General features: G+C 40.8%; 2 protein-coding genes across 4 annotated transcripts in view; one reads left to right on the top strand and one right to left on the bottom strand.

Annotated features, from left to right (window-relative positions):
* rerg (RAS-like, estrogen-regulated, growth inhibitor) overlaps positions 1-7,598 on the bottom strand; it is a 33,533-nt gene extending 25,935 nt beyond the window's left edge. The window contains exons 1-2 of one of the 2 annotated variants that reach the window (XM_057855422.1): positions 7,408-7,598; positions 2,264-2,394 (exon numbers count right to left, since the gene is read on the bottom strand). In XM_057855422.1, coding sequence (XP_057711405.1) covers positions 2,264-2,324 — 61 coding nt within the window. In that variant the 5' untranslated portion in view covers positions 2,325-2,394; positions 7,408-7,598. Of the gene's footprint in view, positions 1-2,263; positions 3,342-7,407 lie in introns of those variants that run through there. The other variant, XM_057855423.1, reaches the window with a different exon arrangement.
* plxnc1 (plexin C1) overlaps positions 1,767-23,098 on the top strand; it is a 34,907-nt gene continuing 13,575 nt past the window's right edge. The window contains exons 1-17 of one of the 2 annotated variants that reach the window (XM_057855414.1): positions 1,767-2,936; positions 9,618-10,759; positions 11,519-11,641; positions 13,645-13,776; positions 13,847-13,947; positions 14,006-14,111; positions 15,379-15,547; positions 15,617-15,719; positions 15,784-15,859; positions 15,932-15,973; positions 16,046-16,179; positions 16,258-16,437; positions 21,813-21,921; positions 21,996-22,175; positions 22,271-22,438; positions 22,499-22,801; positions 22,891-23,057. In XM_057855414.1, the coding sequence (XP_057711397.1) occupies positions 9,749-10,759; positions 11,519-11,641; positions 13,645-13,776; positions 13,847-13,947; positions 14,006-14,111; positions 15,379-15,547; positions 15,617-15,719; positions 15,784-15,859; positions 15,932-15,973; positions 16,046-16,179; positions 16,258-16,437; positions 21,813-21,921; positions 21,996-22,175; positions 22,271-22,438; positions 22,499-22,801; positions 22,891-23,057 (3,104 nt within the window). In that variant the 5' untranslated portion in view covers positions 1,767-2,936; positions 9,618-9,748. Of the gene's footprint in view, positions 2,937-6,659; positions 7,658-9,617; positions 10,760-11,518; positions 11,642-13,644; positions 13,777-13,846; positions 13,948-14,005; positions 14,112-15,378; positions 15,548-15,616; positions 15,720-15,783; positions 15,860-15,931; positions 15,974-16,045; positions 16,180-16,257; positions 16,438-21,812; positions 21,922-21,995; positions 22,176-22,270; positions 22,439-22,498; positions 22,802-22,890; positions 23,058-23,098 lie in introns of those variants that run through there. The other variant, XM_057855413.1, reaches the window with a different exon arrangement.

The raw sequence follows: 23,098 nt of genomic DNA, 5'->3' as shown, positions 1-23,098 counted from the left end.
TCTCGTACAATGGCTGCATGATTTGCGGCCTTAAGTTTGGAGAGGCGGAGTTAAATCGGCCAGTTTCAATACCTCGAAGCTGATAAAACGTTTGAAGACGAAACATGTGAACCAACACAAAGAGTTTGAGGCTGCAACAGCACAACTGCTATCCATACGGAAGGGTGCTTGACCGGAGCAACAATCCCTTGTCAGTTCAGTTCGTCTACTTTTATTGTCTTTTACTGAAAGAAAAGCCGCAGTAATTGGAGACTTGGTTTTAAAAGTAGGGTTGCCCCCTTTCAGAAATAGAAATAATGGACGCTCCCGTCGCGCCCAAAATCGTACAGGCGACGAAAAAAAAAGGTACATCCTCAAAACTCCTAAAATGCATAGAAGTTTATCTATTTATATATAGTGGGGAGAACAAGTATTTGATACACTGCCAATGGGTTTTCCCACTGGCAGTGTATCAAATACTTGTTCTCCCCACTGTATATTCTGTATTGGTTCAATACAGAACGCAGATTTTAATTCCGTATTTGGGACGACTTCTTATTTCAAAGGAAGCCTATTTAAAAGTGCTTTAAAAGTAAGCTAAGCTAAATGGCTAATTGTGAGTTGCTGCTGGTGCACAGAGAGGGAGGCTAATAGAGAGACAGGATGCTGTGGTCAATTATTATTATAATTTCATGAAAGTCGCACTGTTTGGCCTTTGAGAGCCAAAACTCAGGGTTTAAAATAGTTTATTCATTATATATTCATTGTATTTTTACTTTCTTACTGTTGGGCCAGTATTATACATATTTTAATTTCACAAATTTAGCACTATTTTGGCCTTGGAGAGCCAAAGGTTTATTTAACTCTTGTCACCCATATATACATTTCGATATATATATATGGCGGAAAACACTCAGGTGACTTGAAGTTCCGCTCTGAGACCCCCAATTTACCCAAATTTCAAAATTGTCCGGTATGCATGTGTGATACATCATTGGAAAGCTTAAAATCTGAATTTTCTGGGGGTAGATTTTTTTTTTTTTTTTGTGAATGTTTTTTAAACAGCATGTAGCATGTATCACTGAGTGTCAAGACACAACTGTGAATGGCCACAGCTGGATTTTTGGGGGATTTTATGGGTGAAACATGGTAATATAACACGGGTCGGGATGCAGAAATCGCAGACATCAAGGAGTGGTTGAGATTTTCTTTTTCATATATTTAATATTAAACTTTTTTTTTTTTTTTTCAAACATATCGGAGAAAATGCAAATACAATTAGGCGATAGTTATGAGGTAAATATCCGTGACTTTTTTTTACAGACGCCATTTTTTTCATTGTGACATAATTTGTTTAAAAGTTTAAAATATGTGAGTGAAACATTTTTTAAGTTTTTTTTTTTTAATGAAATATGAGACATCAATTAATGATTCTAAGCTAAAAACGACAGACATTTTGAATAATGTAATTAATTACCTTCGTTTTATGGCTGGGTTGAAACAAAAGCTGTTGCGCGATGTCTGTAAACAAGGGGTTTCAGGGTAAAACGGACAAATTAAAAATAGTTCAGGGGCTTAATGCGCCATGAATCTGCTATGGCAGCATATAGACATATTGTTCTATCAAACACAACAGTTGTTTTGGCTTAAAATACAGCAGTTTCTTTTAAAGAGGAGTGCAAGAGCAGAAGGTTTTTCCATTCTTGTCTGTTTCTGCCATATACACATTTTTTAAAAAGTGTTATCGGTATCGGCCGATACTGCACAGCCATGTATCGTATCGGGGCCAAAAATGGTAACACTAGTTAGCATACATGTATCAGACTTGCAATCTTTTTGATAAATCTAAGTAACTGAAGTTCTGTGTGCGTGTCTTCACATTTTTTAAGAGGCACGTGGACGACGAGGCGCGTGTATAAAAGACTCTTGATGAAAGCGTAGATCTATTGTCCAGATAAGGGTGACGGATTCATTGTAGAGAAGCAATCGGGTTTTATTTTGATCGGTTATGCCAAATACCGATGTACTGTCCGCTAGATAACTCAAAAGCGAATAAAGGGATACCCAGTCTTGCAGGATGTTTGTAGTATGAACTGAAAGAGGTGATTGAGGTCGTGAGGTCAAAGGTTACAGAGGTCAGTGAAGGAATTTCTGCTTTTTTTTGTCCCACAATTTTTTTTAAATCCTCTTTTTTTTTTAGCTTTTTATTAACAGAAATGTGTATTTACCAGTTCACGAGAGCTGTCAATTTTCTGTTTAAAAGAAAATAAAGGACTCATCCTACCTGACTTTCCCACTCCCGCTCGCCCCAAAACCGCCAGTTTCACCTCCGGACTTTTGGCCATGATGGCGGGCCGATGGGCGAGCTCTCCGGTCAACCCTCCATCTCCTTGTCCACACTGGAGAAAATGAAGTCTAGGGAGAAAGCGCGGTTAATTTCACAGTCCTTCTCTCAATCACTCTCGCAAACTTAGCAGCCAAGAAAACTCCCCGTCATTGGCCGAGAAGTGTCGTTAAACTTCTAAAGTTAGGGTGTGGCAACCCTCCAACAACACTCCCGTCCACATGGGAGCTTCTGTAATCATTTCCCTATTATGCTGGCACTCGCATGCCCATACATGGCGGCTGTCTGCTCTTTTTTTTTTTTCCAGGCACTGACATCCCTGAGCTGTTACACTGATTACCATTGAGATTAATCCAAGTGTCGGAGATGTACGAATGCATTTGCAATAAGTGAAACGAGAGAGCGCTCTAAACCTCGGCTAATAGATTTTCTACAGTCTAACTTGCCAGAAACGGCACAGCCATCTGAAAAAGCAGGCCAACCGTGCGCCTATTACATTGATTTTTTTTTTTAAATGAACTATCTGTATCTTGCTTCCCTTCTGTTTCACAGTGGACAAATATTACTGCAGTCAGCCAGAGAGCAACTCCCACGCAGCAAAAGGGAAACACCAGTGAGTGAGTCTCCCTGCCAACACGGTCATTCCTCCGTTTTGCATTTTTTTTCTTCAGTGTCCACCCACCGCAGCAGAAGGCCTTTAAATTAGCTCATTCGCTGCCAGCCAAGATGCATATTATCTAGAGTTATATGCTGTGGTAGTTAGTTAAATTTAGCATTAAATTAAGCATTAATAATGATAGTCCGTAATCACAATTACCGTAATTTTCGGACTATAAGGCGCACCTGATTATAAGCTGCCACCCACCAAATTTGACACAAAAACGACATTTGTTCATAAATAAGATGCACTGGATTATAAGCCACAGTTACAACAAAAGGTATGAACCGGTAACACTTTATTTGACAGCGGCATCATAAGATAAATATGAATCACCATAAAGCTTTGAGCCAATTGCCTGCAAAGCTTCGTTGCTTCAAGAAGTTTCATTTTGCCATCACTGCTCCCTTGGGGGAGACGGTCAATCTCTGCTGCCACCTTCTGTTGTTATCCAACATGCCTCCTAGCATGCATTGCAGCGCTACAGATGTAAATAACAAAATTCATGTTCTGTGCAAATTATTTCTTCAGTTACTGTTTGTTTTTTCATTTATTGCTAGCTATGGTATCTAATAACACTTTAGTTGACAGTGGCGCCATAAAACTGTCAGAAGACCATCATAATTATGGATGGATGGATGTAAAAGATCCAAACTGGCCATAAATGGGGTTAGTAACATAATTTTCCGGTTGTCACTTAATGACATCTGTCATAAGCATTCAGTAATGCCCATGATGGTGTCATGTCATAAATATGGCAGTCTTATGACGCCACTATCAAATTAAGTGTTACTAAATACCAAAACTAGCAATTATTGAAACAACTGGAACAGTAACTGAAGAAATAATTAGCACAGACGCCGCTGTCAAATAAAGGATTACCGGTTAATATCTTTTGGTAACAGGACAGCTGCAGTTTATAGTCATATGAAAAAAATGCAGTTTTCGTGTCAAATTTGGTGGGTGGCGGCTTAGTCAGGTGCGGCTTATAGTCCGAAATTTATGGTAATACAGTATCTTAATCTTTTGATTTTTCAAAAATGTTTGCATTTTTAGATTGTAATTAAATAAGAAGGAAAACAAATATTTGTCTTTTATTCAACTAACAATGAAAAAAAAAAAAATCAATTATGTAATTATCTCTATCAATAGCAGTCAGTGACATACCATATTTCTATGAAATGTTTCTAAGTGTGTGTGTGTGTGGGTGTGTGTGTGTGTGTATGTATATATATATATATATATATATATATATATATGTGTGTATATACGTATATAGAGGGGGGGTTCAAATCCCGGAGATATCCAGGTGGGCCCTTCATGCTATATGCTTATAGCACAATGAGCGGAACAATTAATGATAGTCTAGGCTGACGAACAAAGAACCATCTTTTGGTGTAAATACCCCATAATACAGTGAGGACAGCTTCGGCTTATAGTCCAATGGGGCTGATCAATGGACAAATGCCATTTTCGTGTCAAATTTGGTGGGTGGCGGCTTATAGTTAGGTGTACCTTATAGTCCAAAAATTAGTGCGTGTGTGTGTGTATACTTATATATGGCGGAAAACACAGACAAGACTGAAAAAGCAGTTTCTGTTCTTGCACTCCTCTTTAAAAGAAACTGCTGTATTTTAAGCCAAACCAACTGTTGTGTTTGATAGAACAATATGTCTATATGCTGCCATAGCAGATTCATGGCGCATGAAGCCCCCAAACTATTTTTATTTTGTCCGTTTTACCCTGGAAACCCCCGTTTTCAGACGTCGCACAACCGCTTTTGTTTCAACCCAGCCATAAAACAAAGGTAATTATATTTATTATTCAAAATGTCTGTCATTTTTAGCTTAGAATCATTAGTTGATGTCTAATATTTTGTTAAATTAAAAAAATAATAATAATAAATAAATAAATAAAAATTATTTACTCGCATATTTCAAACTTTTAAACAAATGACGTCACAATGAAAAAAATGGCGTCTGTAAAAATGTCATGGATATCTACTTCATAACTATCGCTTAGTTGTATTTTTTTTGTTGCTGTCGCATTTTCTACGATATGTTAGATAAGTAATCGATCCAAAGAAAAATAGAAGAAAAAAAAAACGTTTTAAAGGGTAAATATATGAAAAAGAAAATCTCGACCACTCCTTGATGTCTGCGATTTCTGCATCGCGACCTTTGTTATATTACCATGTTTCACCCATAAAATCCCCCCAAAATCCAGCTGTGCCCATTCACAGCTGTGTCTTGACACTCTGTGATACACGATGCATGGAGTTTTTGGATTAAAACAAGATAAGTACGCGATAATATCTCGTTAAAGTCATAGCGTCTGTAATTCTGCTCTTGCGTGCTCTCACCTCCAGATAGAAAGTCATAGCGTCTGTAATTCTGCTCTTGCGTGCTCTCACCTCCAGATAGGGTTTGGTTGTTTAATTATTTTTTTTAATGTCTTCCTGTTCAAAAATGTTCTTCCGCCAGAAAATTGAGATTTTAAGCTTTCCAATGATGTATCACACGTGCATATCGGACAATTTTGAAAGTTTGCTAAATTGGGGGTCTCAGAGCGGAACTTCAAGTCACCTGAGTGTTTTCCGCCATATATACAGACAAGACTGAAAAAGTAGTTTCTGCTCTTGCACTCGTCTTTGAAAGAAACTGCTGTATTTTAAGCCAAAACAACTGTTGTGTTTGATAGAACAATATGTCTATATGCTGCCATAGTAGATTTGTGGCGCATTAAGCGCCCAAAGTTTCTAATTTGTCCATTTTACCCTGGAAACCCGCGTTTACAGATGTCGCGTTTTAACCCAGCCATAGAACAAAGGTAATTATTATAGTTATTATTCAAAAGGTCTGTCATTTTTAGCTAATATCATTAATTGATGTCTAAGATTTCGTTTAAAAAAAAAAAAAAAACGACTTTAAAAAAATTATTCACTCGCATATTTTTACCTTTTAAACACATGACGTCACAATGAAAAAAAGGTATCTGTAAAAAAGTCACGGATATGTACCTCATAATTATCGCTTAATTGTATTTTTTTTTTGTTACTGTCGTATTTTCTCCGATATGTTAGATGATAAATAATCGATCCAAACAAAGAAAAATGGAAAAAAAAGGTTTAAAAGGGTAAATATGTGAAAAAGAACATCTCAACCACTCCTTGATGTCTGCGATTTCTGCATCGCAACCCTTGTTATATTACCATGTTTCACCCATAGAATCCCCCAAAAATCCAGCTGTGGCCATTCACAGCTGTGTCTTGACACTCAGTGATACAGTATATGCTACATGGAGTTTTTGGATCGAAACAAGGCAAGTACGAGATAATATCTCGTTAAAATCATGGCGTCTGTAATTCTGCTCTCGCGTGCTCTCACCTCCAGATAGGGTTTTGCTGTTTAAAAAACATTTTTTTTTAAAATGCCCTCCTGTCCAAAACTTTCTTCCCCCACAAAATTGAGATTTTAAGCTTTCCAATGTTGTATCACACGTGCATATCGGACAATTGTGAAAGTTGGCTAAATTGGGGGGTTTCAAAGCGGAACTTCATGTCACCTGAACGTTTTCCGCCAGATATACAGTGGGGAGAACAAGTATTTGATACACTGCCAATGGGAAAACCTATTGGCAGTGTATCAAATACTTGTTCTCCCCACTGTGTGTGTATGTATATATATATATATATATATATATAATAACAACACTCAAAACAGTTAATGCCACTCAAAGTTAATATTACCTAAACTAGTAGCCTTAAATTATTCCTCCTTTTTGAACCTATATGTGGAGCTCCACCCTTTTTGGGAGCTCTAATTGTCCTGCCAAACTCGAGCATTTGTCTTTTTGTTCCTTTCTTGCCTTGAGAAACGAATCGGGGTGGTGCTGAGGTCGCAGGAGATTACAGAGTACAGACTTCCAAACCATGGGAGGAGACCTGCTGCTGCACATGCTATAGAAAGACAGCCAACCACAGGCTTGTCATCAAAATACACATGCAAACAGTAGCGAGACGAGACGTTGACCTCCAAAGAGCTGAATTTTCCTCAGTGTGAACACCTGTTCAATTTGAAAATGCTATCCTAGTCTGATCAGCTTCAAGGTCCCAAATAATAGCTTGTTAACTTATCGAGGCTTCATTTCCTCCCAGAGATGACTTCGAGTCAATGCAACAACATTGCATCTCTGTGACAAAGCGAGGCCAAAGCGAATCTGGCAAGCGATGCGGCGGGTGACCCCCAAAGTCCGCTGAGATGTGGACTATTATGTAACAGCCGGGGAATCTTGTGAATGTCAATCGCAACCAAAAAACAAAACCTAGAGTGAAGATTAGTATGGAAAGCAAGATATTATCATGCAAAGAAGACTTTTCTATTGGACAATTATCTTAATATACATAACAATCTAGAAGAAGACTCACCAATGGTTGCGGGCAGTGATGTTTTCCCAGTAGATGAAGGAAATAAAAGTTGCGTTTATCCCTTGGTAACGCTGGACTGGCAAATGGATGGATTTGTGGTTGAAGGGACGGAAGGAGGATGAAGAGCAGAGACGGAGCTGCTGTGAATGAAGCTCTCAAGCGGGCGGCCAGCTGTAATATAAGACGCGGAGTTCCGAATAGTGCCCCTGCAGTACCATAAAAAAAGAGGGAGCAGTGACCTCTCGTGGAGGTAATTGGTGGCGCAGGGGAAACCCGCCTTACAATTTTTTAAAAAGTGTATTTCAAAGCAAATTTCAAAGTCTGAATTGACGTTTAACAAACATACATAAAAACACATTGGGAGTCCCCTAATAAGTACATATTGCTGTATTTTTTAAATTTCCTTTTCTGTGTTTTTTTTTTTTTTTTTTTTCAATTAATGCTTGTAGTGCTGGCCAAAAGTATTGGCACCCCTGCAATTCTGTTAGATAATGTTAAATTCCTCCCAGAAAATGATTGCAATTACAAATGCTTCAGTAGTAATATCTTCATTTATTTTGCTTGCAATGAAAAAACAAAACAGAATGGGAAAAAAATAGCATTTTACACAAAACTCCCAAAAATGGGCCGGACAAAAGTATTGACACGCTTTGAAAAATCATGTGATGCTTCTCTAATTTGTGTAATTAACAGGACCTGTTACTTAACTGTGGCACATAACAGGTGGTGGCAATAACTCACATTTGCAGCCAGCGAAAATGGATTCAAGTTGACTCAACCTCTGCCCTGTGTCCTTGTGTGTACCACATTGAGCATGAAGAAATGAAGACCAAAGAACTGTCCCGACTTGAGAGGAAAATTTTGAGGAAGCATGGGCAATCTCAAGGCCAAGTCCATCTCCAAAGACCTGAATGTTCTTGTGTTTACCGTGCACAGTGTCATCAATAAGTGTAAAGCCCATGGCACTGTGGCTAACCTCCCTAGATGTGGACAGAAAAGAAAAATTGACGGAAGTGAAAGATTGTACGGATGGTGGATAAAGAACCACGACTCACATCCAAACAAGTTCAAGCTGTCCTGCGTCCGAGGGTACAGCAGTGACAACCCGTGCTATCCGTTGGCGTCTGAATGAAGAGGGACTCTGTGGTAGTATACCCAGGGAGACATAAAAAAGCCAGGCTGGAGTTTGCTAAAACTTACCCGAGAAAGCCAAAATCATTTTGGAGCAATGTTCTCTGGTCAGATAAGACAAAAGTTGAGCTTTTTGGGAAAAGGCATCAACATAAAGTTTACAGGGGGAAAAAAAGAGGCCTTCAAAGAAAAGAACACAGTCACCACAGTCGAATATGGCGGATGTTCCCTGATATTTTGGGGTTGCTTTGCTTTGTCTGGCCCTGGACTGCTTGACCGTGGGCATGGCATTATGAAGTCAGAAGACTACCAACAGATTTTACAGCATCATGTAGGGCCCAGCATGAGAAAGCTGGGTCTCCCTCAGAGGCCATGGGTCTTCCAGCAGGACAATGACTTAAAACACATTTCAGAGAGCACTGGAGACTTTTAATGAGTCCAGACCTGAATCCCATAGAACACCTGTGGAGGTATCTGAAAATGGCAGTTTTGAGAAGGCACCCTTCAAATCGCAGAGACCTGGAGCAGTTGGCCAAAAAAGAATGATCTAAAATTCCAACAGAGCATTGTAAGAATCTCAATGATGGATACCGGAAGCAGTTGTTCGCAGTTAGTTTGTCTAAAGGTTGTGCTACCAAGTATTAGGCTGAGGGTGCCAATACTTTCGTCCGGCCCCATTTTTTGTTATTTGTAAAATGATAGATTTTTTCCCCCCATTCTCTTTTGTGTTTTTAATTGCAAGCATCATAAATATATTACTACCAAAGCATTTTTAATTGTAATCATTTTCCGAGAGAAATTAAGGATTATCTGACAGAATTGCAGGGGTGCCACGCACTTTACTATGTATCCTACAATGCTTAATTTAAATTTGTGAAATAAACATTTGTTTATGTGTCCTGAGTGGACGTCTAGCAGTGGCAGGCGATGAGTTATCAAGGAAGTGATCTAAAAAAGCCTCAAAATTGCATAGTTGTTTTTAACACATGTATTACCAGTATTTTAAAAATGTTTTGTTGTGCATCCATCTGCTATTTTGTCTCACTCGCATTTGTTTTGAATGTTTTGTGCCTTTCAAGGTCTGCGATTGTATCTCGGAAACTCGCTCCCTCCCACTCGAGACACTTCTCCTCTACGGCGAGGCGCTCGAGGCGTTTACGCAGCACTCTGAGAGCCATGCGAGGCGTTCAGCTGACAACAGCGCAAGAGGATGCTCTTACTGCTTCTGTCCATTTGTCTCCTCTGGCCCGGAGCCGAGACCACGGGCAGGAACTTTACTGTGGACGGGGAGATCCGTCACCTGGTCGCCACAGATGACACGCTTTACGTGGCCACAGAAGATAAGCTATACCAGCTGAAGCGGGACTTGACTTTGGTGTACACTCTCAACCAGAAAGGCGTCCTAACGGGGAATATTGACAAGGCCGTGTTTTCCCGGGTGACTGATGGAGATCCGTGGAACACCACGTTCAGCGTCAACGTCTTGTTACCCGTGAACGGAATGCTTATAAGTTGCGGCGTGACCAACGAATGCGGCTATTGCGAGGTGTTGGCGTTGGACGACATTTCCACAACGGTGCACAACGAGACTATTCTAGTGGGATCCAAAAAGCGCAAAAGCACCTCCGTGGCTTTCCTGGTGTTGCTCCCGCCAGCCCCCCCGTCAGCCACCCAGCCAGCCACTCCCAGAGCCAACCCAGAATTCTACATCTTGGCAGCCACCCAGCAACGCAAAGGTGAAGATCCACAGATCTGTGAAAACCCTAAGGCCGTGTACCTCCACAACAGTGGAATGGGACAAGACATCTTTTCCTTCGGCGGTGACGGTACCAACCCGAGCATTGAAAGCAACAAAGACGTAGACTTTTTGGACGGATTCCAGATTAATTCCACAATTTATCTATTCGCCAACGTGCTTGACCCAACGCGCGGCAACGACAGAGTTCGGCTCGTTTGGCTCACAGCTAAAGCGAAAAAACTGGCCACGTTTAAATCTCTGCGTGGAGCTTATTTCTCAGTCCCAAAAGGCTGCAGACTAGCAGCTTCCTCTGCGGTCTCGCCCGGTCTTTCTTCGGCCGTGCTGTGGGCCGGCATCTTCCACGCCGACAGTGATGCGAGGGGCACCCAGTTGCTTCTGTTTGACATCAGTCCTCCTCTGGACCCATATCCGTATACCGACCGAGATTTCTGCAGCCCCACCTGCGGCGCCCAAAAGAATGAGGTTAGTTTGACACGTTCTCTTCACTTGACTCGATTCGATTTAATTTAAAAATCAGTCAGGAAGCTGCAGCTAGTACAGAATGCTGCAGCCAGAGTCCTCACAAATACAAGGAAGCTAGACCACATTACACCGGTTTTGAAATCGCTACACTGGCTTCCAGTGAGTCAAAGGATAGACTATAAAATACTACTGCTCGTCTACAAAACACTTCATGGCCTTGGACCAAAATACATGCTTGACTTGTTAGATTCCTATGAGACATCTAGACCACTAAGGTCGTCTGGAACCGGTCTTCTGCATGTTCCAAGAACAAGAACAAAGCAGGGTGAGGCAGCATTTAGTTATTATGCTCCTCACCTCTGGAACAAGTTACCTGAACGTCTGAAGTATGCTCAAACTGTTAGCTCTTTTAAATCAGGGCTAAAAACGCTTTTGTTTAACACTGCATATCCATAACTGGTTATATATTTCAATCTACCTGCTTTCTATTCCTCTTGTGCTTATCTCCATTGCTGATTTCAATTATTATTAGTAGTAGTAGTTTTTGTTTTAGTTTTATTCCTGTTTTATTTTTATTTATCTTTATTCTTTTTGTGATTAAATGAGATCTTTTGTCTTGGTTTTTACGTTGTATTGATTTAAATGTGATTTTTATGATCTTCATGTGATGTAAAGCACTTTGAATTGCCTTGTGTTGAATTGTGCTTTATAAATAAATTTGCCTTGCCTTGCCTTGCCTAACTATGTTGTGTTTGTCAGACCAAAGCGTTGAAGCCACTGAAGGTGCTCTTCAAACAGACCTCTATGACATCTGTACTAGCCACAACACAAGGGAGCTGGATGGTGTTCTTCATCGGGACGGCGGACGGGCAACTCATTAAGGTTGAAAGTCATTTCAAAATGTTTCCCCCCAGGGATTTATAGCTTGCACAACTCGATCGAGTCACGGAAAGGAGAAGTAACACTGAACACGACCGGAAAATGCTTGCGCAAGTGATTCAGAAATTCATCTTAAGTGGCGCAGAGACATGATCTGCCAGCCATAGATTGGACAAGTTTTAGAGTTGCACAGTTTCTTCAGAAAGGGTAAGGAAGTGAAGCAAGAAGTATGGCCTTTGAGCTCTTTAGTCGTATGTTTTGTTCCACTTTTTGCCCTTCTAAGACTGCGCACAGTTACACTGCTGGCCAATAGTATTGGCACCCCTGCAATTCTGTCAGATAATGCTCAATTTCTCCGAGAAAATGATTGCAATTGCACTTTGGTAGTGAGCTCTCCATTTATTTTGCTTGCAATGAAAAAACAAAATCATTATCATTTTACACAAAACTCCAAAAATGGGCTGGACAAAGTATTTGGCACCCTTTGAAAAATCACGTGATGCATCTTTAATTTGTGTAATTGACAGCACCTGTTACTTACCTGTGGCACATACCAGGTGGTGGCAATAACTAAATCACACTTGCAGCCAGTTAAAATGGATTAAAGTTGACTCAACCTCTGCCCTGTGTCCTTGTGTGTACCACATTGAGCATGAAGAAAAGAAAGAACACCTAAGAACTGACTGAGGACTTGTGAAGCAAAATTGTAAGGAAGCGTGGACAATCTCAAAGCTAAGTCTATCTCCGAAGACCTGAATCTTCCTGTTCCGTACGCAGTTACCACCAATAAGTGTAAACCCAATGGCACTGTGGCTAACCTCCCTAGATGTGAACAGAAAAGAAAAATTGACGTGAGATTTCAACGAAAGTTTGTGCGGATGGTGGATAAAGAACCTCGACTAACTTCCAAACAACTTCAAGTTGTCCTGCAGTCCGAGGGTACAACAGTGTCAACCCGTACTATCCGTCGGCGTCTAAATGAAAATGGACGATATGGTAGGACACCCAAGACCACCCCACTTCTGACCCAGAGACATAAAAAAGCCAGGCTGGAGTTTGCCAAAACCTACCTGAGAAATCCAAAAATATTTTGGAAGAATGTTCTCTGGTCAGATGAGACAAAAGTAGAGCTTTCTGGCAAAAGGCATCAACATATAGTTTTCAGGGGGAAAAACGAGGCCTTCAAACAAAAGAACACTGTCCCCACAGTCAAACATGGCGGTGGTTCCATAATGTTTTGGGGTTGCTTTGTTGCCTCTGGCACTGGACTGCTTGACCGTGTGCATGGCAATATGAAGTCTGAAGAGTGCCATCAAATTTTGCAGCGTAATGTCGGGCCCAGCTGGGTCTCCCTCGGAGGTCATGGGTCTTCCAGCAGGACAATGACCCAAAACACTTCAGAAAGCACTAGAAAATGGTTTGAGAGAAAACACGAGAGTCTTCTAATGAGTCCAGACCCTAATCCCGTAGGAGAGATCTAAAAATGGCAGTTTGGAGAAGGCACCCTTCAAATCTCCGAGACCTTGAGCAGTTGGCCAAAGAAGAATGGTCTAAAATTCCAGCAGAGCATTGTAAGAAACTCATTGATGGACAAGGGAAGTGGTTGTTTGCAGTCATTTCGTCTAAAGGTCGTGCTACCAAGTATTAGGCTGAGGGGTCCAGCCCATTTTTGGAGTTTTATGTAAAATGATCATGATTTTTTTTTTAATTCATTCTCTTTGTGTTTTTTTTCATTGCAAGCAAAATCAATGAAGCTATTACCACTAAAACATTTGTAATTCCAATCAGTTTCTGGGAGAAATTGAGCATTTTCTGACACAATTGCAGGGGTGCCAATACTTTTGGCCAGTAGTGTACATTAAGCAGAAAATGCAACAACCGATCACGTGCCCACTCATTACTCGGCCGCTTCAACCACAAGAACTAGAAAGGCCACACGTGCTGAACATGCCACATTTTATTTATGCTCAGTCATTTGTAACCTCACTCATGTTTTTTTTTTCCAGCTAAGTGTGGACGAAAAGTATCAGATCGCTTGCCCCACAATGCTATACCGCACTAACGACGATAGAAAAGTGTTCCCCAGGATGCACCTGGACCTGGACGGCAAACACGTGTACGCGGCTTTTGCTAAGCAGGTCGATGTCCGCTCAGTGCCGAATATACGTCAGTTGTTCGGAAAAGTTAACTCTGAGTATCACAACGCAGGTGCATCGTGTGCCCGTGTCCGAGTGCGGCAGGCACAAAAATCTAAAGGATTGCTGGTCAGCGGAGGATCCCAGTTGCGTGTGGTGCGAGGGCCAAAACAGGTTCGACATATCTCGACGTAGACGCCAAGTTAAGATTTTAATTATCATGTCATTTCAGTTGCACATTTAAGGACGAATGCCAAAACTCCGACTGGTTGTCCTTTCCTAATATTTACCAGAAAAAGATGATTTCCTACATGGTTAAAAAGCAAAGTTCTGGTCAGGTACTTGCATCAAAACTCTGAAATGGATAAAAAAAAAAAAAGAGTGACGGCGAGAACCAAAAGTGGCTTTTTTTTTTGCCATGTGGCAAAATGGATTTTGCGATGCGGCATTTTTTTTTGCCATTTGGCAAAATGGATTTTGCCATGTGGCTTTTTTTTTTCTTTGCAATGTGGCAAAATGGATTTTCTCATGCGGCTTTTTTTTGTTGTTTTTTTTTGCCCTGTGGCAAAATGGATTTTGACATGTCGCATTTTTTTTTTGCCTTGTGGCAAAATGGACTTTGACGTGTCGTCTTTTTTTGCCATGTTGCAAAATGGATTTTGCCATGTCGCATTTTTTTTTGCCATGTGGCAAAATGGATTTTTATATGTCGCATTTTTTTTTTTTTTTTTTTTTTTTTTTTGCCATTTGCCATGTTGCAAAATGGATTTTTATATGTGGCGGGTTTTTTTGGGGGGGGGGGTTTGCCATGTGACAAAATAGATTTTCTCATGCGGCATTTTTTTTTTTTTTTTTTTGCCACGTGGCAAAATGGATTTTGACATGAAGCATTTTTTTTCTGCCTTGTGGCAAAATGGATTTTGACATGTCACATTTTTTTTTTTTTTTTTTTGCCATTTGCCATGTTGCAAAATGGATTTTGAGATGTGTATTTTTTTTTTTTTTTTTTTCCATGTGGCAAAATGGATTTTGGTTTGTCGCATTTTGGGGGGGTATTTGGCAGTTTTGCAGGCCATGCACGTCCATGCTATTGACAGCTACGCACATCGAAAATTTGAGCCTGAACATAGCCTGACTTGGGTGCCAGTTGAATGTCAGTGCGCTCTAATGTGAAGTGTATGGTCAAAAAGCACAGCCACACGTTTTCCTGCCATTTAATATAAATGGAAAATTTGGACATGCATAGCTGTCAATGGCATGGATGTGCAGGGCCTGCAAAACTCCCATATTCCCAAAAGCAGTGCGACAAACCAAAATCCATTTTGCCACATGGCAAAAAAATGGCACATGGCAAAATTCATTTTGCTACATGGCAAAATCCCTTTTTTTTTTTTTTTTTTTTTTAAAACCTGTCCTGTCTGGTTGGTCTGAGCAGTTTTAATGTTTCACATTGCGAGTAGGACTTACTCCCATTGTGATCATTCAACATATCTCGTTTATTATGACAAAATCCATTTTGCTACATGTCAAATACAGCTTTTGGTACTCTGCCCTTCTGTTAAAAAAAAAACGCTTTTTGAATGCTTGCAACCGTTCTTCCTGTAGATCCACCTGGTTGTTGACACGCATGTGAACGTTCATCTGAAAGGCACCACCAGATTTGCTTGTCAGTTCTCTGCAAGTTCTGGCAAGCTATGCGTATGGGACGGTCCGAGCCCGACATTCCCAAATTGTACTTGCATACTCTTAAACGGGACTCAACTTCCGAGTAAAGGTTAGTCAGTTGACATTTTTACATCAAACAAAGTCGTCATTTTTGTTGCTTGTCGTTTGAAACGCGTAGGCTTGAACGTGGTGGTGAAATTCCGACTTGGGTCGATGAATTTTCAGGAAACAATAAAGCTAATGACCTGCTCGGACATCGCGGGTTCACCGACTTCCGCTCTGTGAGTCCCATAAGATGTGACGATATAACTTATCGAGCTAAATTTCCACATGTTTTGTCTTTAGGTGCCAGAGTTGTTTGGACGTTGGCTGCAGCTGGAGTAAAAATGTTTGTTCCTGGGCGACTGAAAATGGAACGGATGTAAATATTTTACTTTAATACAATTTTAAGTTTCAGCTCATTCCAAAATGTCTATTTTATGTCTTCCAACAGGACCAGATTTGTCAAATGATACCGTCCCAAATGAACATTTCCGTAAGTCTCAGTCGTTTAACTGCCGCGTCAAGTAAAATGTTTCCACTGCAACTGTAATTTCTTACCGCTCAGAAGCCAGAGATCTCCTCCATCATGCCCGACGTCGTGTCTTTCTTCGGCCACAAGGGCGCCGTTATGACCGGCTACAACCTCAGTCGCGTGACCAGAGTGAGGATACGGACTGCAGCGGACTGCGCGCCATTGGAGTGAGTCTTCCTAAATTGGCTCGTACACAAGTTAATTTTAATGGATATAAAAATTTGGACTGCTCATCATCTTCTCAGGTCTCCCGTATGGAGCAACAATGGCACAAACCTGATTTTCCACATTCCCGCCATTCAGAGTAAAGGAACAGGGCAGGTTTGCGTCGTCCTCCCAGATGGTAGTTGCTACGGCAACAGCGCGGTGACCTACACATCAGCCCCGTCTTGCTATTCCATCACTCCAACAACCACTTGGGGCAGGTCGGTTTAAGTTTGGCACTTTTTTGTTAGCACTTTCTTGTTAGGTTTGGCATCTACTGTAAAACTGTCAAACTCATCTTGGTTTGCAGGCCACATTTATGGCAATTAGTTCATTTGTAAGACAATTCCGGGCTGCTTCCTATTGATTTCCAGGTTACTACCTTTTACGTGTCATTTCCTGTTGGTTTTGAGTCCACTTAACTTATTGGCTGCCATTGACGGAGCTCGACGTCCAATGCATTTCGACTGGGAGGGAGCGAATGAACGAATGTAACTGCGGACACAAAGTTGAGCCAAGTGCAGTAGTGCACACTTGATCAAATTAAAAAAAAAAAAAAAAATAAAATGTTATGCCAAAATAAAAGCATGTGAGTTTGTACGTACAGCATAAATGAGCAACAACATGCCTGTCAGGCAAAACCCTGTCAGTGGGCCGGATTAACCAACTGATCTAAAACAAGCGTTAAGCCAAGGGCGTAGGTTTTCATAGGGACGGTAGGGACATATGTGTTATACTATGCTGTAAAATGGACCCTACCTAGTTAATTATTTGCATTATGTTTAGACTTATATTTATCCCTTTTCGCTGAACGTGGCGGTCCTTTTTTTCCCCCCTCTCAAACGCACGTCTCTTTGGCTAATGACTTGACTCCCCCATGCACACTCACCCCGACAGATTCATGTCGACAATATGCCTCCTTCTCCGCCCCCTTCGAAGAGGAGGGATATTAGAAGTTTTTTTGGCCAGCAGCAGCCACTGTAAGTAATGTAAAAAGTAGGGCTGTCAACTGATTAAAATTTTTATTCGAGTTAATTACAGCTTAAAAATGAATTAATCGTAATTAATTGCAATTCAAACCATCTATAAAATATGCCGTATTTGTAAATTTTTGTTGGAGTGGAAAGATAAGACACAAGACGGATATATACATTCAACATACGGCACATAAGTACTGTATTAGTTTGTTATAACAATAAATCAACAAGATGGCAATAACATTATTAACATTCTCTTAAAGCGATCCATGGATAGAAAGACTTGTAGTTCTTAAACGATAAATGTTAGTACAAGTTATAGAAATTTTATATTAAAACCCCTCTAAATGTTTTCGTTTTATTAAAATTTGTAAAATTTTCAATCAAAAAAATAAACTTATAGCTCGCCATTGTTGATGTCAATAATTACACCATGCTCACTCATGGTGCTGAAAGCCATAAAATCAGTTGGACCCAAGCGCCAGCAGAGGGCGCCAAACACCAAAAAACAAGTAACAAGCGGACATTACACTCTGCTGTCATTTGAATCTGTTTGAGTGGGGCATTTGCGTTAATTGTGTAAAATATTTGAACGTGATTAATTTAAAAAATTAATTACCGCCCGTTAACGCCCTAGTAAAAAGACATCAATGTTGCGAAGATGGGGGAAAACCCACTAGTTTTGCAACCGAAAGTCCGACCTGCATCAGAGTTAACATAACATTAAACTGTGTGAAGTAGCTAACCTGCAAAAGGCCAGACTCCAGTCAAGCTAGCCATTTTTTTGCATGATGTGCTTTACAGTAATTCAACGCGGTGGTTTCAGAGTGCAAATCCCTTTATTTAAAAAAAAAAAAAAAAAAAAACTGGGACCAAGAACGGGTCCACTTGTGGGGGACAAATTCTTTGATAGTTCCCCGTTTTGTTTTTTTTTAATTAAGGGTATTGCACTTCAAAATGTGTATCCAGCAGTTTTTGAAAAACAAAGGTTTGAATCGAACGTTGTAACTCCTGATCGTTAGTATTAGTCAATACAAATTTATTTTGCATTGATCATTTAGCCTATGAATTAATTAGGTTCATATTCGTGAGAAATGTAGCCCTGACCCCGTTCAATAATCTTTGGTCTTATTAATGTCCCGTCCCCAGTAAAAAAGTGTACATGCAGGTTATGCTGTTTTATCGTCCCTACCAATGTTGAGACGAAACCTACGCCCTTGTGTTAAACTAATGGACCTTTTTGGAAAACATGTTTGATTAAAAAATTAGGACATAAATTGCCACCAAGCTGTTTTTGCACCCTGTGTAATAGATCTATTTCAGGTCAGGGGGGTAGCTGGTGTGACAAGACGTTTGTCAAAAGTGCCGTCTTTGACCATCACACCACTTCCCCTTCAGGTTGTGACATCTGAAAGTGTAACTGTGAACACAAACTGATTCTCCCGTTTCAATTAAGTACAGTGCTATGAAAAAGTATCTGAACCTTTTGGAATTTCGCACATTTCTGCATAAAATCACCATCAAATGGGAACTTGGTCAAAATCGCACTGACAAAAAAAGTCTGATTTCGCTAAAACCACTCAAACATTTACAGTGCCTTGCAAAAGTATTCGGCCCCCTTGAATCTTGCAACCTTTCGCCGCATTTCAGGCTTCAAACATAAAGATATGAAATTTAATTTTTTTGTCAAGAATCAACAACAAGTGGGACACAATCGTGAAGTGGAACAACATTTATTGGATAATTTAAACTTTTTTGACAAATAAAAAACTGAAAAGTGGGGCTTGCAATATTATTCGGCCCCTTTACTTTCAGTGAAGCAAACTCACTCCAGAAGTTCAGTGAGGATCTCTGAATGATCCAATGTTGTCCTAAATGACCGATGATGATAAATAGAATCCACCTGTGTGTAATCAAGTCTCCGTATAAATGCACCTGCTCTGTAATAGTCTCAGGGTTCTGTTTAAAGTGCAGAGAGCATTATGAAAACCAAGGAACACACCAGGCAGGTCCGAGATACTGTTGTGGAGAAGTTTAAAGCCGGATTTGGATACAAAAAGATTTCCCAAGCTTTAAACATCTCAAGGAGCACTGTGCAAGCCATCATATTGAAATGGAAGGAGCATCAGACCACTGCAAATCTACCAAGACCCGGCCGTCCTTCCAAACTTTCTTCTCAAACAAGGAGAAAACTGATCAGAGATGCAGCCAAAAGGCCCATGATCACTCTGGATGAACTGCAGAGATCTACAGCTGAGGTGGGAGAGTCTGTCCATAGAACAACAATCAGTCTTACACTGCACAAATCTGGCCTTTATGGAAGAGTGGCAAGAAGAAAGCCATTTCTCAAAGATATCCATAAAAAGTCTCGTTTAAAGTTTGCCACAAGCCACCTGGGAGACACACCAAACATGTGGAAGAAGGTGCTCTGGTCAGATGAAACCAAAATTGAACTTTTTGGCCACAATGCAAAACGATATGTTTGGCGTAAAAGCAACACAGCTCATCACCCTGAACACACCATCCCCACTGTCAAACATGGTGGTGGCAGCATCATGGTTGGGGCCTGCTTTTCTTCAGCAGGGACAGGGAAGATGGTTAAAATTGACGGGAAGATGGATGCAGCCAAATACAGGAACATTCTGGAAGAAAACCTGTTGGTATCTGCACAAGACCTGAGACTGGGACAGAGATTTATCTTCCAACAGGACAATGATCCAAAACATAAAGCCAAATCTACAATGGAATGGTTCAAAAATAAACGTATCCAGGTGTTAGAATGGCCAAGTCAAAGTCCAGACCTGAATCCAATCAAAAATCTGTGGAAAGAGCTGAAGACTTCTGTTCACAAACACTCTCCATCCAACCTCACTGAGCTCGAGCTGTTTTGCAAGGAAGAATGGGCAAGAATGTCAGTCTCTCGATGTGCAAAACTGATAGAAACATACCCCAAGCGACTTGCAGCTGTAATTGGAGCAAAAGGTGGCGCTACGAAGTATTAACGCAAGGGGGCCGAATAATATTGCACGCCCCACTTTTCAGTTTTTTATTTGTTAAAAAAGTTTAAATTATCCAATAAATTTTGTTCCACTTCACGATTGTGTCCCACTTGTTGTTGATTCTTGACAAAAAATTAAAATTTTATATCTTTATGTTTGAAGCCTGAAATGTGGCGAAAGGTTGCAAGGTTCAAGGGGGCCGAATACTTTTGCAAGGCACTGTATAGGTTTTCTTATTTTAATGAGGATAGTATGCAAACAGTGACGGGGCGGGGGGAATAAGTGAGTGAACCATCACATTTAATATTTTGGCAGCAATGACTTCAACCAGACGCTTCCTGTAGCTTTAGATCAGGACTAATCCTGGCCCATTGTTCTCTACAAAACTGCTGTAGTCCAGTCAGATTCTGATGTCTGGCATGAATTGCTGTCTGTAGATCATGCCACAGCATCTCAATGGGGTTAAAGTCTGGACTTTGACTTGGCCACTCCAGAATGTGTATTTTTTTTCTTCTGAAACCATTCTAAAGTTGATTTACTTCTGTGTTTTGGACTTTTGTCTTGTTGGCCTAGGGTTTTCCTGCAAAACATCCTGATAAACTTTTGAATTTATTCTTCCATTAATGATTGCAAGTTGTCCAAGCCCTGATGGAGAGAAACAGCCCCAAATCACGATGCTCCCTCTACCATGCTTCACGGTGGGGATGAAGTGTTGATGTTGGCGAGCTGTTCCATTTTTCCTCCACACATGACGTTGTGTGTTGCTCCCAAACAATTCGTTTTGCCAAAACTTCTGTGGAGTGTCCAAGTGCCTTTTTGCGAAGATTAAACGAGCAACAATGTCTTTTTTTAGACATCAGTGGCTTCCTCTGTGGAGTCCTCCCATGAACACCATTCTTGGCCATAATTTTACATATAGTTGATGCGTGCACAGAGATATTGGACTGTGCCAGAGATTTCTGTCAGTCTTTAGCAGACACTCTAGGGTTCTTTTTGACCTATCTGAGTATTCTGCGCTGAACTCTTCATCTTTGGTGGACGGCCACTGCTTGGGAGAGGAGCAACAGTGTCAAACTCTCTCCATTTGTAGACAACTTCTCTGACTGTCGATTGATGAATATCCAGACTTTTAGAGATGGTTTTGTATCCTTTCCCAGCTTTTTTCTAATCAATAATCATTGATCGCAGGTTTTCAGACAGCTTTTTGACTGAGCCATGATGCACATTAGACATTTCTTTCCAGGTGTGTGTTTTACAGTGGGCAGGGCAGCTTTAAACCACTCATTAGTGATTGGGCACACACCTGACTTAAATTGTTTGGTAAAAATGGGTTTTAATTGCTCTTTAAGTTCCCTTAGGAGAGGGTTCAGTTACTTATTTTCCCCTCTTTTGTCATTGTTTGCATTCTATCCTCATTAAAGTATGAAAACATAAATATTTGGATGGCTTTAGTTAAAGCAGACACTGTTTTCTCATCTGTGTGATTTTGACGGTGATTTTAGGCAGAAATGTGAGAAATTCCAAAAGGTTCAGATACTTTTTCATAACACTGTATTACTGTAAAATAGCCACGTTTTTTCAATTGTAGCTCATCGTTTTCTTTTTTTTTTTGCCCTCCAGTGGAAAAAGGAAGATTACACTACTCGGGTCCAAACTTGAATTTGTCGACGGAATCCTGCACAGTCACAGCTTACAGGAAGTCAGCAATCCCACAAGCAAAAACCCACACGTGAGCACATGTGCATAAAACTTGCTTTAAAAAAATGTAGCAAATTTGTGACACTGATGTTATTTTGGTTGCAGAATCTGACTTATTTCACACCTTCAGTCAAGAGTCCTTATCGGGTTTTTACTAGCATCCTGTCCCTGAAAGTATCTAATGAAACGCTAGCCTGCTCGCAGTCCCTCATCTACTATCCTGAACCTGAATTCACCAGTTTCACCTCCACGAGAACTGGGGAGGTGGTTCGAGTCACCATACAGGTCGTTATTTATCTCCCACGCATTGAGCTGACACTAGAACTGGCAAGATGAACTCTTCCAGTGTAATCCTGTCTGCCTTGCTTCTGATATTCCAGAAAACAGCCGATAACCTGAACATGAGCATCAAAGACGTTTCGGCGTTTGGCGTTTATGAGGGAAAGGATTTCCCTTGCATCATGGAGGCCAAAGAACATAGCAACCAAACGGATTTTTTCATCTGTGAAATTCATAATGTGCCGGACCTAAAATTCCGCAAATTAAAGGTAAAGCTTGACAAAATGAAACATTTTGAGTTCTTTATTTTCGTAATTTTGTCCTTCCAGGTTTCATATGGCGGTGAAACCATCCTGCTGCGGAACACCTCCCCTGTCCTCACCCTTATGTTGTTCGTCCTGCTGCTTATTCCTGTTATTATTATCGCGGTGATTCTGGTTTACCGGCGCCAGCGAAAACAGCTGACAGAGAAGATGAACAAGCACGTGGAAACCCTGGAACTCGACATCAGGAATGACATCAGACAAGGTTTCGTTGACATGCAGACCGAAAAGGTGGATCTGCTCGACAACATCAGCGCAATTCCCTTCCTGGACTACAAGCACTTTGCTTCCAGAATCTTCTTCCCTGAGGTAATTTGAACACGATGACGGATTTCAAATCGTAATGTTAGCGTAATCGAGTACGAATGACGGGATTGTTATACAACTCATTTTGGCAGAACGAAGCTTTTACGGCGTCATGCGTGGCCGACGTGGGTCAACACGCAGTCAAAGTACAACTTGACGAGAGTTGCCAGGCTTTCTCGGAGCTGATCCAGGACCGACGTTTTCTTACGTGCACGGTGCACACGGTGGAAGCGCAGAAAAGCTTCACTATTAAAGACAAGTAAGAGTAGTAGAGTTAATTGGCTGTGTTTTACCATAGAC

The sequence above is a fragment of the Corythoichthys intestinalis genome, chromosome 13, assembly GCF_030265065.1.
Source record: "Corythoichthys intestinalis isolate RoL2023-P3 chromosome 13, ASM3026506v1, whole genome shotgun sequence".
NCBI lineage: Eukaryota > Metazoa > Chordata > Actinopteri > Syngnathiformes > Syngnathidae > Corythoichthys > Corythoichthys intestinalis.
Note: the sequence above shows the minus strand (reverse complement) of the source record. Positions and strands in the feature narration are given on the sequence as shown.